This window comes from Tachysurus vachellii, chromosome 18, assembly GCF_030014155.1.
Source record: "Tachysurus vachellii isolate PV-2020 chromosome 18, HZAU_Pvac_v1, whole genome shotgun sequence".
In the NCBI taxonomy this organism is placed as follows: domain Eukaryota; kingdom Metazoa; phylum Chordata; class Actinopteri; order Siluriformes; family Bagridae; genus Tachysurus; species Tachysurus vachellii.
In genome coordinates, this window is record NC_083477.1 from 18,947,095 (window position 1) to 18,961,695 (window position 14,601).

Here is a 14,601-nt window from a genome sequence, read left to right on the forward strand (position 1 = left end):
TTCACATAAATTCACCTGAGAACATCTCTTAATGTTCCTAATATTATAGATTTATAATCACAAATTAGAAATGTTCATAAGATGAGGAGGTTTTTACATCTAGAGGAATCCATGTTTCACCTGAAGAATTACAGTTTCTGAAAAAAAAACAGAAAGTTCTTCTCGATGTTACAGTTGATCCACAGTGATCCACAAAGAAAACCAGCATAACAATATGCAGATGAATATGTAAAATGTTCCCCTTACAGCTACATATAGAGAAATATCAGCCACGGTCACTGTGGGCTCTGGAGAGTTTAGCACTGCTTTTAGTTATACGATGTTCCTTCCAGTTCTGCTGCTGCTGGCAGCTTCATCCTGTGAGTTTCACTTCACTAATGATCTCAGATCTGCTAGTAAATTCCTGCAGTTATAACCTACTGTACATAGATTTTTGACTGGAATTGTGACATGTCTTTTTTCAGATGTGGAATGTGCAGTAGAGCTCACTCAGGACACCTCAGTGATGTTAAAGCCTGGAGATTCTTTAATCCTCAGCTGTAAAGTATCCGGTTACTCAGTTACTGATAGCAGCTACAACACAGCTTGGATTCGACAACCTGCAGGGAAAACTCTGGAATGGATAAACAACATTTGGGGGGTGGAAGCATGTATCATAAAGAGTCTCTAGAAAGCAAGTTCAGTATTTCTAAAGATGCCTCCAGCAGCACGGTGACACTGAGAGGACAGAACATGCAGACTGAAGACACAGCTGTGTATTACTGCGCTCGTGATCCACACAGTGACACAACAAGCTGCAGTGCTGCACAAAAACCTCATCACAATTCACTTCTTTAATTAAATAATAACTACATTTTACTGAGTAACTAATCCCTACATTCCAAACACTTTATACATTATTTAAAAACTTCTCAAACAATTGGAAAATGAATTACAAATTGTTTGTGAACATTTAATTAGAAGATAAAATATCTGCAGTGTTTGATATGATGAAGATTTCTGTAAAGAGAATGTTTATTTCGTGTTGTTGGAAGGAGTCTCCAGTGTCAGAGCTAGATCAGGGTTAAAGCTGTGACTTTATTTTCAGCATGAGAAAGTCTTCAGGACAGAAAAGTTTGTACTTTTTCCTCAGTTTCAGGACAAGTGTTAAGGGAAGGACTGTTTCTAGCTGGAATAATGAACACGATAACAGGAAATAACATGTTTTTCTGGCCCTAACACAAGATTAAACATAAATATAAATAAATATAAAAAGAAAAATTGTAAATAGTGATGAATAAAAGACTTCATGTTGTGATGATAACAGAAACTTTGATTCATTGTTGATTATTTTTCTGTAACAAAACCTCCCCAAGTGTTTTATTCCTTACTTTCTGTCACTGAGTTTTACTCCTTCTCAATACAGGAGCAGGAGAAAGTCGTCTGTGTGAAATAAACCATCACCACGTAACCATTCCTACATTTAGGTTTCCTAATGTGTTCCTTAGCCCTGCGATGGGTTGGCACTCCGTCCAGGGTGTATCCTGCCTTGATGCCCGATGACGCCTGAGATAGGCACAGGCTCCCCGTGACCCGAGGTAGTTCGGATAAGCGGTAGAAGATGAATGAATGAATGTGTTCCTTAGATGAGTGAGGTGTCTTCTAAAAATGATTCGATTTGGTTCCCTTTCTGATAGAGAAACATTCTGTTGTAGAGATTTACATAGTACCTTATCATCCACTCATCTATCCAGTGAGCAGCATGTGGTTGTGGGTTGAACACCTCCATAGTGGTCATGGACGCTCCCTATTTAAATAGAGTGGTGTATAAACAGCATGTTCTTGGCTGCTCTAGTTTACAGTGAGCTCTGTGAGAGATAACACTCACATACACTTTAAATCTGGGTGAAGCAGAACTCAGAGAATGATGATTTTAGGACAATGTATCTTATTGCTACTCATTTCATGTATGTTTATGTTTTTTTATGTGAAGATTATTAGCATTATAATCAGTATAAGATAACATTACTGAGTTCTATTCTTCTCTTCCAGATTCTTATGGACAGTCCCTGACCTCCTCTGATTCTGTGGTGAAGAGACCTGGAGAGTCGGTCACTCTGTCCTGTACTGTCTCCGGATTCTCAATGAGCTACTACATGCACTGGATCCGTCAGAAACCAGGACAAGGACTGGAGTGGATCGGGCGCATTGATAGTGGCACAGGCACAATATTCGCTCAGTCTCTACAGGGCCAGTTCTCCATCAATAAAGACACCAATAAAAACTTGCTGTACCTAGAAGTGAAGAGTCTGAAAGCCGAAGACACAGCAGTTTATTACTGTGCACGAGAGTCACACTGACACAACAGACTCCAGAGCTGTACAAAAACTCACACAAGCACGTCCTCGTGAGCTGTAAATATTCCCTCAACAGGAAGCTGCACCTCAGAGACCTTTATTATAAACAACATCATCTATTCACACTCAGCACTCAGATCTTCCTCTTTATTCCAATCTCTTCTAGCAGTTATTAATATTAATAATAACCATCTTATGTATCACATTTACATTATGACGTCTTTACGTATTTGACTGGAGGTAAATCAGCTCTAGGACAATGATTGTGATGACTAGTTGGGACTATATACTGTACTATTCATGCTTTTATTCCTCCTGATTGTGATGCCAGCTGCAGGAACACTACAGGTCGATGGTTCATTTCCTGAATTTAGAAACACAGAGTCTGTTCAGCAGCACAGAATCTGACGAGAGATCAAACTGAAATGTAGATGTTTACTGCAGCATCACTACTACAAACTCCTGGAATTAAAAATCACCTGTAGGGGGCAGCAGCTGCTTGTTTTCAAGAAGGATTCATGAAACTATGAAATCTAACAGCTGAAGTGTGTTTATGCAAATTCACCCTGTTATAATACAAAAACATCCTCTTGCTCACCCCAAGTTCAGATTCAGACATGTTCATATTCCGGTTCTTTAAATGACTCTGTAAATAAACTGCAGCTCATTTTCCCCGTCTGCGTCTGCAGGTTTTATGTGTTCAGGAGTCCAGAAGAGAACAAATGTCTGTGCTCTTATTAATAGAGAACAAAACTACTGGAATTAGAGGTGTAAGGATATATATACTGTAACTAATCATATAATCATTCAGTATCACCAGACAATAATCAGGGTAATGTATTCAGTCACTCGGTCATCATTAGGAAGTGTTTTATTGGGTCAGAGTGCAGGCTCCAGACTCCATCCCAGTCCTCATTCTCCTAATTGAACAAATAATGTAATGTACTGAGTAACGAATCCCTACATTCCAAACACACTGTTATATAATCACAATAATTTCTCCAATAATGTTGATTTAAAACATGACACAACACAGAGAGATCTTAGAGGAACAAAAGACGTCCACACATGCTACTGCATCCCATCACCCTGCCTAAAACATCATGCCTCTATGTCTTTAATTTCTTACTCTATGTTTTTACTGAGCTCTTATGGTTCAAAAAAGACATGAGATCTAATGAGTAAAGAGCAGTGATGAAGCTGACAGCATGAAACACCTTTAGTTTTACAGGAAGCTTTTTCTCCTCTCGTCTGTTCCTCTGTGGATGTTTTTATATCTCTAGTGGGTGTGTCATGCAAACCAAATCCTGTGTTTGAACCATTTATGCTGAAACATTCAGCCCAACAACATAGCAGCAGTTTGTGTTCATTTACAGCAGCAGGAATCATTTTAATTCTTTGAGATGGGACTAGGCAGAGTTTTGAGTTACTTTACTCTAGCAATCTTTATTCAATGTTAGTATTATTTATTACATAATTAATTTTTTTTGGTTTGGTCCTGTTTTAATGTTAATTCCTACCTTTGAATATTCTTCTATTTCAGATTCCTGCAGTCAGACACTGATCGAGTCTGATCCAGTGATCATCAAACCTGATCAGTCTCATAAACTGACCTGCACAGCCAGTGGATTAGACATTAGTAGCTACTGGATGGCTTGGATCAGACAGGCACCTGGAAAAGGACTGGAATTTGTTGCAATTATTGAGTATGATAGTGATAACAAGTTTTACTCCAGCGCTGTTCAGGGCCGCTTCACCATCTCCAGAGACAACAGTAAGAAGCAGGTGTATCTGCAGATGAACAGCATGAGGACAGAAGACACTGCAGTTTATTACTGCGCCCGTGACACACAGTGATACTTCCCCTTAGACATCAGTACAAAAACACAGACTTACTATAGACACATGACAAACCCACATTTTCAGATTCATGGAGGTGAAAGAACCAAAATGTTTACAGTGTCTCTGACTTACATGTTACCACTTGCTGACTTTTACTGGACTGTTCTGAACATTGTCTAGACCAGCGGTCGGCAACCTTAAACACTCAAAGAGCCATTTGGACCCGTTTCCCACAGAAAAAAAAACACAGGGAGCCACAAAACCCTTTTGACATCTAAAATGAAGAGAACACTGCAAATACCGTTTTTTTTTACCTTTATGGAAAGTATAGAAAAAATTGTAGTGTGTTGCATTTATGAAATCAATGAACTGCTACCGAGTAAAAAAAATTGTATTCCTTAAAGCAAACAAAAATATTTTAATATTTTAACTAACCTTAAAAACAAAGACACTGGGTTGAAGGTTACTTTCAAATAAAATGTTTAATGTCTAATTAAGTCCTCTTCGTATTAATGACCAGGGCTCTCAAGTTTTGAAGGCAGGCAAGCGTGAAATTTCCACCCCCCCCCCCCCCCCCCCCAATTTTTTCATTGGTTGTTGCGTTAAATCTTTCCTAGATAGTGCTATTTTCTGATTGGCTATTGTGTAGCCTCTTTTTTTGATTGGCTGATAAATGTCAGGCTCGACTAAGAACTGAGATGCGCTTTATTCCTGCCCGGTTCCATAGAGACAGCGGACTGATACATTTTGGGTGCTGGGGCATATTAAATATATAATAAATAGCCAAAAAGTTATTCTGCGTGAGAGATACAATGTGTGGCGGGGAGCGTGACAAAAGACCCAAATGCGTGACTGTCACTCTCAATGCGTGACACTTGACAGCCCTGCATGACATCAAAATTTTAACTTGCAGGCTGCAGTAAACCAAAAATGCGTCTGCTTCTGTGTCGGATTTTGCAAGTCGGCAGTTATGACGCAATATTTTGAGCGACAAAAAAATTAAACACGGTTTATTGTAATGTTACAAGAGCATCATAATCTTAGAATTTAGAATTAGATTTTTTTTAAAAACTAACTAAAATAAAATAAATTTAAATTAAATATTTATTTTCCAAATCTACAGGGAGCCGCAGCAGAGGGATGAAAGAGCCATTTGCGGCTCCGGAGCCGCGGGTTGCCGACCCCTGGTCTAGACGTTTATACTAATGAAATATTATTAATTCACGTGTCAATACATTTACAGTCATGTAAAAAAGAAAGTGCATCCTCTTGAATTCTGGGTTTAACTACTAAGACATAATAAAACTTTATCTAGTCTTTAGGCAGTTGAATGATGTATATTGTAAGGAAACCTTTTGACAACTACAAAGAGAAAGAGTTGAGTTTATAAACCCACACATCCTCCATCAGATGAATCTCCTCCTCATGATATAAATACATTTCAGATACAATCTCCTCCCATCATCAGCAGATAAACAAATCCAAGTGTCAGAGCTGGATCTCACACTATTTATATGATGTGATGGTGTGTGTTAAACTTTGGAGAACAGAGAAGACTCCAGTCCAAACAACACACACCATGTTCTCTACATCTCTACTGCTCCTGCTGGCAGCTGCTTCTTGTGAGTGATTTATCAAATTCATTCATTTACTAGATGAAGAATAAAGGTGCAGCATATATTGTGTGAGATATCACCATGTGTTTTCCTCCACAGATGTGCATGGTGAGGAACTTACTCAGCCTGCTTCCATGACAGTCCAGCCAGGCCAGAGTCTCTCCATCCAGTGCAAGGTTTCATATTCAGTTACGAGCTATTATACAGCTTGGATTCGACAACCTGCAGGAAAAGCTCTGGAGTGGATTGGACGCATCAGCAGTGGAGGGGGTACAGCTTACAGTGAGAAACTGAAAAATAAGTTCAGCATCTCCAGAGACACGTCTACTAACACAATAACAATTGGAGGACAGAACATGCAGACTGAAGACACAGCTGTGTATTACTGCGCTCGTTACACACAGTGAGACAGAATAGTGGATTCCTCTTACAAAAACCTTATGAGACATGTTACAGACATCCTCTCAGTGTAACTAATAAATCATCTCAGTCACACTTTCACTTTCTTCCACTGGAATGAAGTCAGAATCATTTGCAGCATTTTAAAACACAGTCACACAAAGTCATTTTTAAATAAAAAAGAAAACATGATTAAAATGTTCATTAAAATCTTCATTCTGAACCATTATTAATCCCTTCATTTTACAGGATTTTAACCAGCAGTTGGAATCAGTGTTTAATGAGTGGATTCAGGAATAATACAGCATGTTTCCAGCAGTGTGTTGTGTTTAACACACCGTCTGTTCTCATAGTCTGAGGTTCAATAACTGAAACAACTGAAGGAGGCAGCAGAGCTCAACAAATAAAGTGAAAAAAAGTGAATCCACAAACTGCATTCTGTATGAGACTCATTCAGTATCAGTCATTATCAGACAAATATCTACATTTTCTCTTCTTTTTCACTCTTTCCATAATGTGTGATTAGTTATTTGGGTTGTTAAACACAGGTTGGACAAATAAAACACTATAATTTATGTAACTACATCCTCCTGTGGTTGTGAGGTTTCTCAGTAACATGACAAGATGTATTTTATAATGCTGTTATAATGTAAGGTTCAAAATTAAATATAGCAATACATGTATAAAAAATAACTTCCTGATTTAAATGAATAATAATTTCTGTGAGTTTTCTTATTATAAATTCATCTGAAAACACCTGATAGTGTATAAACTTACTCATTAACACCTGCCTTAAGCTTCTTATTGGTTCAAACATAAACTCAAGCTGCAGTGATAGATATCTCTAAAAAATACAGACATGTTTAAAAGATGAGGAGGTTTTCTCATTTATATTTATACATAAGAATCCATCCCATTTTGACCCTAAGATAAGGAGTGTCTCTATGCAAATTTCCTTCTCTGTTATGTATTTAAGCAACAAAGACCAAGAGCTTTTACTTCTTCTGCTCCAACACACACCATGATCTCTACATCCCTACTGCTGCTGCTGCTGGCAGCCGTACACTGTAAGTGTTTTTACATTTGACATGTAATACAGTTTTGGTTCCTTAAAGCTTTTTGCTTTTACATCATTAAAATAACTTTTCTTTAACAGGTGTTCACAGTGTTGAGCTGATCCAGACCGGATCCACAGTATTAACTCCTGGTCAGTCACTGACTCTGACCTGTAAAGTGTCTGGATATTCAGTAACTGATAGCAGCTACTGTACAGACTGGATACGACAACCTGCAGGAAAAACTCTGGAATGGATCGGAGATATATGTGGTAATGGTAACACTTACTACAGTGAGAAACTGAAAAGCAGGTTTCAGGCTTCCAGAGACACGTCCAGCAACACAGTGACATTAACAGGACAGAACATGCAGACTGAAGACACAGCTGTGTATTACTGCGCTCGTAACCCACAGTGAGACGAATAAACAACATCCCTGTACAAAAACTCCTCCTTCTATGTTCACAATAACAGGACACAAGACACAACACTGATCGATTCAAGGTTAAATTAAAAAAATGATCCCACAAATGATCACAAAACATTTCACTCTAGTTATTTGTTTAAGTTAATGATGTTGATTTAAATCCATATTATTATATCTCTAATATTGCTGCACATCTTAAAGACTATTATAATCACAACACTTTCCTGAACGTTATATAAAGTAGTGTTTTTGTCTAATAATAATCACATCAACAAATTAGAATTTGTGTAAACATGATCAGACAACTGGATCAGACAACAAGCTGGAAAAGCTCTAGAATGGATTGGGGTTATCTGGTCTGATGCCAGTAAAACAATATACACCAAAGACATTGAGGGACGTTTAGAAATGACCAGAGACAACTCCAAAAACATGGTGTATCTGCAGCTGACTGGTTTGAGAGCCCAGGATTCTGCTGTTTATTACTGTGCTAGACACCACAGTGGTACAAACATGTTAATCAATCATCCAAAATCTCAGATGTGGTCAAAGAGAAACACGTATTCAATGTAGAGGCCATTTTCACAAGATCTGCAGGTGGCGCTACAGCTTAACAAATATACTGTAACATTGTAGGCTTCATTAAAGTACAGCATATTCTCATATCCTCAGTCACAGCTAGACACTCCACAATTTCTAAGTCTTTCTGTGAGACATTGAACACTGAGACTGTCTCATAGTCATAATTTCCTGAAAGAAACAACAAGGGAAATAAATAACATTTACAGAATATTCGCTAACGTTTATCACCAACGTGTATTTTACAAAATTATCACAACAAGAACTGTAACTATAAACGTAAAAAGAGTTCACCATATTCTTCTTAGATTAATAAATAAATTGTCACCGTTCACAGACTGCTGCTGTATAAAAGGAAAAGTGATCATAGTAATCAGTGCCATTGATTATTAGAAAATAATTATCTTCAGGTTTGTAGCAGTAACTTCATGTCACAGTAGAGCCAAAGGGTGCAGAATTACACAATTTCATGGGTTTTGTTTGTACTTTATACAATAAATTATCAGCACCTGCATCCACCACCTCTACAATTCCTGACATCACACCACCTGATCCTTGATTATTGTCCTATAACAACACACACATGTGTTTTACTCCTTACTGAATATGCTGTTATTAAGAGTGTGTTCACAGTGTGTTCATAAATTCACCTGAGAACATCTCTTAATGTTCCTAATATTATAGATTTATAATCACAGATTAGAAATGTTCATAAGATGAGGAGGTTTTTACATCTAGTGGAATCCATGTTTCACCTGAAGAATTACAGTTTCTGAAAAAAAACAGAAAGTTCTTCTGGATGTTACAGTTGATCCACAGTGATGGACTAAAAACAACACCAGCATAACAATATGCAAATGAATATGTAAAATGTTCCCCTTACAGCTACATATAGAGAAATATCAGCCACGGTCACTGTGGGCTCTGGAGAGTTTAGCACTGCTTTTAGTTATAAGATGTTCCTTCCAGTTCTGCTGCTGCTGGCAGCTTCATCCTGTGAGTTTCACTTCACTAATGATCTCAGAGCTGCTAGTAAATTCCTGCAGTTATAACCTACTGTACATAGATTTTTGACTGGAATTGTGACATGTCTTTTTTTCAGATGTGGAATGTGCAGTAGAGCTCACTCAGGACACCTCAGTGATGTTAAAACCTGGAGATTCTTTAATCCTCAGCTGTAAAGTATCCGGTTACTCACTTACTGATGACAGCTACGCCACAGCTTGGATTCGACAACCTGCAGGGAAAACTCTGGAATGGATAAAGGAAATTTGGGGGGTGGAACCATACGTTATAAAGAGTCTCTAAAAAGCAAGTTCAGTATTTCTAAAGATGCCTCCAGCAGCACGGTGACACTGAGAGGACAGAACATGCAGACTGAAGACACAGCTGTGTATTACTGCGCTCGTTATCCACACAGTGACACAACAAGCTGCAGTGCTGCACAAAAACCTCATCACAATTCACTTCTTTAATTAAATAATAACTACATTTTACTGAGTAACTAATCCCTACATTCCAAACACTTTATACATTATTTAAAAACTTCTCAAACAATTATGAATACATTGAAGTACAAATTGTTTGTGAACATTTAATTAGAAGATAAAATATCTGCAGTGTTTGATATGATGAAGATTTCTGTAAAGAGAATGTTTATTTCGTGTTGTTGGAAGGAGTCTCCAGTGTCAGAGCTAGATCAGGGTTAAAGCTGTGACTTTATTTTCAGCATGAGAAAGTCTTCAGGACAGAAAAGTTTGTACTTTTTCCTCAGTTTCAGGACAAGTGTTGAGGGAAGGACTGTTTCTAGCTGTAATAATGAACACGATAACAGGAAATAACTTGTTTTTCTGGCCTTAACACAAGATTAAACATAACTATAAATAAATAAAAAAAGAAAAATTGTAAATAGTGATGAATAAAAGACTTCATGTTGTGATGACAACAGAAACTCTGCTTTGATTCATTGTTGATTATTTTTCTGTAACAAAACCTCCCCAAGTGTTTTATTCCTTACTTTCTGTCACTGAGTTTTACTCCTTCTCAATACAGGAGCAGGAGAAAGTCGTCTGTGTGAAATAAACCATCACCACGTAACCATTCCTACATTTAGGTTTCCTAATGTGTTCCTTAGATGAGTGAGGTGTCTTCTAAAAATGATTCGATTTGGTTCCCTTTCTGATAGAGAAACATTCTGTTGTAGAGATTTACATAGTACCTTATCATCCACTCATCTATCCAGTGATTGTTTTCAAGAAGGATTCATGAAACTATGAAATCTAACAGCTGAAGTGTGTTTATGCAAATTCACCACGTTATAATACAAAAACATCCTCTTGCTCACCCCAAGTTCAGATTCAGACATGTTCATATTCCGGTTCTTTAAATGACTCTGTAAATAAACTGCAGCTCATTTTCCCCGTCTGCGTCTGCAGGTTTTATGTGTTCAGGAGTCCAGAAGAGAACAAATGTCTGTGCTCTTATTAATAGAGAACAAAACTACTGGAATTAGAGGTGTAAGGATATATATATACTGTAACTAATCATATAATCATTCAGTATCACCAGACAATAATCAGGGTAATGTATTCAGTCACTCGGTCATCATTAGGAAGTGTTTTATTGGGTCAGAGTGCAGGCTCCAGAGTCCATCCCAGTCCTCATTCACCTAAATGGATAATTAATGTAATGTACTGAGCAACGAATCCCTACATTCCAAACACACTGTTATATAATCACAATAATTCCTCCAATAATGTTGATTCAATATATGACACCACACAGAAAGAGGTCTTAGAGGAACAAAAGACGTCCACACATGCTACTACATCCCGTCACCCTGCCCTTGATTATTTTCCTAGAACATCATGCCTCTATGTTTACAATTCCTTACTCTATGTTTCACTGAGCTCTTATGTTTCTGTTGGATTTTAGATAAAGGTCCAGGTCTTCATTTCTTCTAGGAGAAATTAGAAATTATTGTCAGTACAGGACCAAGTTACTGATGTTTGATGCCTTGTGAGAGCGATCTGTGTGAACAAGACCATCTTTAACTGTTCATTAATACACATTCAGCTTAAAAAAAACATCTAATGAGTAAAGAGCAGTGATGAAGCTGACAGCATGAAACACCTTTAGTCTTACAGGAAGCTTTTTCTCCTCTCGTCTGTTCCTCTGTGGATGTTTTTATATCTCTAGTGGGTGTGTCATGCAAACCAAATCCTGTGTTTGAACCATTTATGCTGAAACATTCAGCCCAACAACATAGCAGCAGTTTGTGTTCATTTACAGCAGCAGGAATCATTTTAATTCTTTGAGATGGGACTAGGCAGAGTTTTGAGTTACTTTACTCTAGTAATCTTCATTCAATGTTAGTATTATTTATTACATCATTTAAAAAAATGTTTTGTTCCTGTTTTAATGTTAATTCCTACATATTCTACTATTAATGTTAATTCCTACATATTCTTCTATTTCAGATTCCTGCAGTCAGACACTGATCGAGTCTGATCCAGTGACCATCAAACCTGATCAGTCTCATAAACTGACCTGCACAGCCTCTGGATTAGACATTAGTGGCTATTACATGACTTGGATCAGACAGGCACCTGGAAAAGGGCTGGAATGGCTTGCAAGCATCTACAGTAGTAGTTACATATATTACTCCAGCACTGTTAAGGGCCGCTTCACCATCTCCAAAGACGACAGTAAGAAGCAGGTGTATCTGCAGATGAACAGCATGAGGACAGAAGACACTGCAGTTTATTACTGTGCCCGAGGGAGATACAGCACACAGTGATACTTCCCCTTAGACATCAATACAAAAACACAGACTTACTACAGACACATGAAAAGCTCACAGTCTGTTACAAAAAATGTTACAAAATTTAAACTTTAATTTTAAAATTTTTATTGTATGTTTCTTTTCTTTTTTAAAGCTGCTTTGAGAAAATATCCATTGTTAAATGTGTTATATAAATAAAGTGAATTGAATTAACAGATTAAGAACTATGGAAGTAGATGTTCACAAATCTAGGGGAAAAAATTAATATTAATTTCCCTATTAATTGATTTGGTTAAACCAAATGATTTACTATGTTACTGCTGATACTGTGTCTGAGTGTTTACTCTATTTTAAACCATGCTGATAAAAATGCTCCAATTCTGACTTCCTACTTTCTTTATTTTTATTGTTGGTCCATGTGAAAGTTATTTTTTAATTGGCAGCAAGAACATTATAATATTTTGTATCTGCACCTGTAGGGGGCAGCAGCTGCTTGTTTTCAAGAAGGATTCATGAAACTATGAAATCTAACAGCTGATTTATGCAAATTCACCCTGTTATAAAAATAGCACCCTTTTGCTCACATGACTTTCGTGTCACACAACTGAAGCAAAGATACCTGGATATAACCCTAAAGTGGGCGTGGCCTAAAGTAATTATTAGGAATGAAAATATAAATTAACTATTCTAAGCTCCTGAAAACGCTGGAAAAAGCCCACAGGTATAAATAACAGCTCTGTCAGCATACTGTGTTAATGTGGATCTGACTGTTCCTCAAACCAACAAATTAGTAGACATCCCAGTCCCAATACACACTGTAATACACACATCCCAATCCCAATACACACTGTAATACACACATCCCAATCCCAATACACACTGTAATACACACACACCAGTCCCAATACACACTGTAATACACACATCCCAATCCCAATACACACTGTAATACACACATCCCAGTCCCAATACACACTGTAATACACACATCACAGTCCCAATACACACTGTAATACACACATCACAGTCCCAATACACACTGTAATACACACATCACAGTCCCAATAAACACTGTAATACACACACACCAGTCCCAATACACACTGTAATACACACATCACAGTCCCAATACACACTGTAATACACACATCACAGTCCCAATAAACACTGTAATACACACACACCAGTCCCAATACACACTGTAACACACACATCACAGTCCCAATACACACTGTAATACACACATCACAGTCCCAACACACACTGTAATACACACATCACAGTCCCAACACACACTGTAACACACACATCCCAGTCCCAATACACATTGTAACACACACATCACAGTCTCAATACACACTGTAATACACACCCCAGTCCCAATACACACTGTAATACACACATCCCAGTCCCAATAAACACTGTAATACACACATCCCATTCCCAATACACACTGTAATACACACATCCCAGTCCCAATACACACTGTAATACACACATCAAAATACACAGCTGTACACATCTGTTATAGAAATGTAACTTACACCTTCTGAACACAGAAACTGTGACTTTATCGTGTGAGGCTCATTTTAGACGATTGTTGATTGAACATGTTCAGTTCAGTTAATCACAGAGACACGTTAGTGTTTTGTTCATTTCACTCTAAGACCAATTCTTCTAAGAGGAAGAACATTAATGTATAAATGAGTAAACCTGAGACTTCAAGATCATGATGATGCATTTCATGCAAATCCTCCACTTGTGTCTCTTACATTAAGGAAGTCTGTGTGAGTGTGTGTGTGTGTGTGTGAGTGTGTAGTGAGGAGGAGGAGAGCAGCTGAGCATTTTACTTCACTTCACATTTATATCAACAACAATGCTGTCATTATCAGTGTTGCTGCTGCTTTCAGCTGCATTCTGTACGTCTCCGTGTCGGCTGAATGAATTTAGATTTAATTCTCGTTTTGTGAAAATGACTTGATGACTTTTGATGATGTTCTGTCGCTCTTATTCACAGGTGGTGTTGGAGGTGTGGAGCTCACTCAGACAGACTCTGTGCTGGTGAAGCCTGGAGAGTCGTTCTCCATCTCTTGCAAGATCTCGGTGTTATTGTATTAACTGGATACGGCAACCTGCTGGAAAAGCACTGGAATGGCTCGGATATCTGTGTAGCGGTGATAGCACTGATCTCAAAGACACGATGAAGAGCAAGATCAGTCTCAGCCAGGACAAATCCAGCAGCGCAGTTTATTTAAGAGGACAAAACTTTCAGGTCGAGGACACGGCTGTGTATTACTGTGCCAGAGACACACAACACTACAAACTCACTGAAGCCCTGTACAAAAACATCCCTGGTCATTTTCCTCTCTCTGCAGTACACATGTCCCCAGAGGGGTCTGGTATATATGAGCTAGCAGAGCTAAGACACTTCTGTAGTTCAAAGATATCTACATAAAGTTTCATCTTTGTCTCAACATTAAAATAAATTGTTGTCCTGAACACAAGTGAATACACAGTTAATCCATCATTAATACAACACCAATCTATACCAAAGCTTCTTGTA

At 37.8% G+C, this 14,601-nt stretch overlaps 4 pseudogenes and 1 gene segment (V, D, J or C); all 5 read left to right on the forward strand.

The window, feature by feature from the left end:
* Positions 1-319: 319 nt before the first annotated feature.
* On the forward strand, positions 320-762 carry LOC132861722 (probable non-functional immunoglobulin heavy variable 3-38-3; annotated as a pseudogene).
* A 1,144-nt stretch (positions 763-1,906) lies between these two features.
* Positions 1,907-4,205, forward strand: LOC132860737 (uncharacterized; annotated as a pseudogene).
* Positions 4,206-5,757: 1,552 nt separating this feature from the next.
* On the forward strand, positions 5,758-7,666 carry LOC132860983 (Ig heavy chain V region 914-like). The segment is given in 2 exon segments: positions 5,758-5,800; positions 7,350-7,666. Coding segments are annotated over 2 exon segments (360 nt in total).
* Positions 7,667-9,210: 1,544 nt separating this feature from the next.
* On the forward strand, positions 9,211-9,660 carry LOC132861705 (Ig heavy chain V region 914-like; annotated as a pseudogene).
* A 4,254-nt stretch (positions 9,661-13,914) lies between these two features.
* LOC132860829 (Ig heavy chain V region PJ14-like) lies at positions 13,915-14,340 on the forward strand (annotated as a pseudogene).
* The last annotated feature ends 261 nt before the right edge of the window (positions 14,341-14,601 follow it).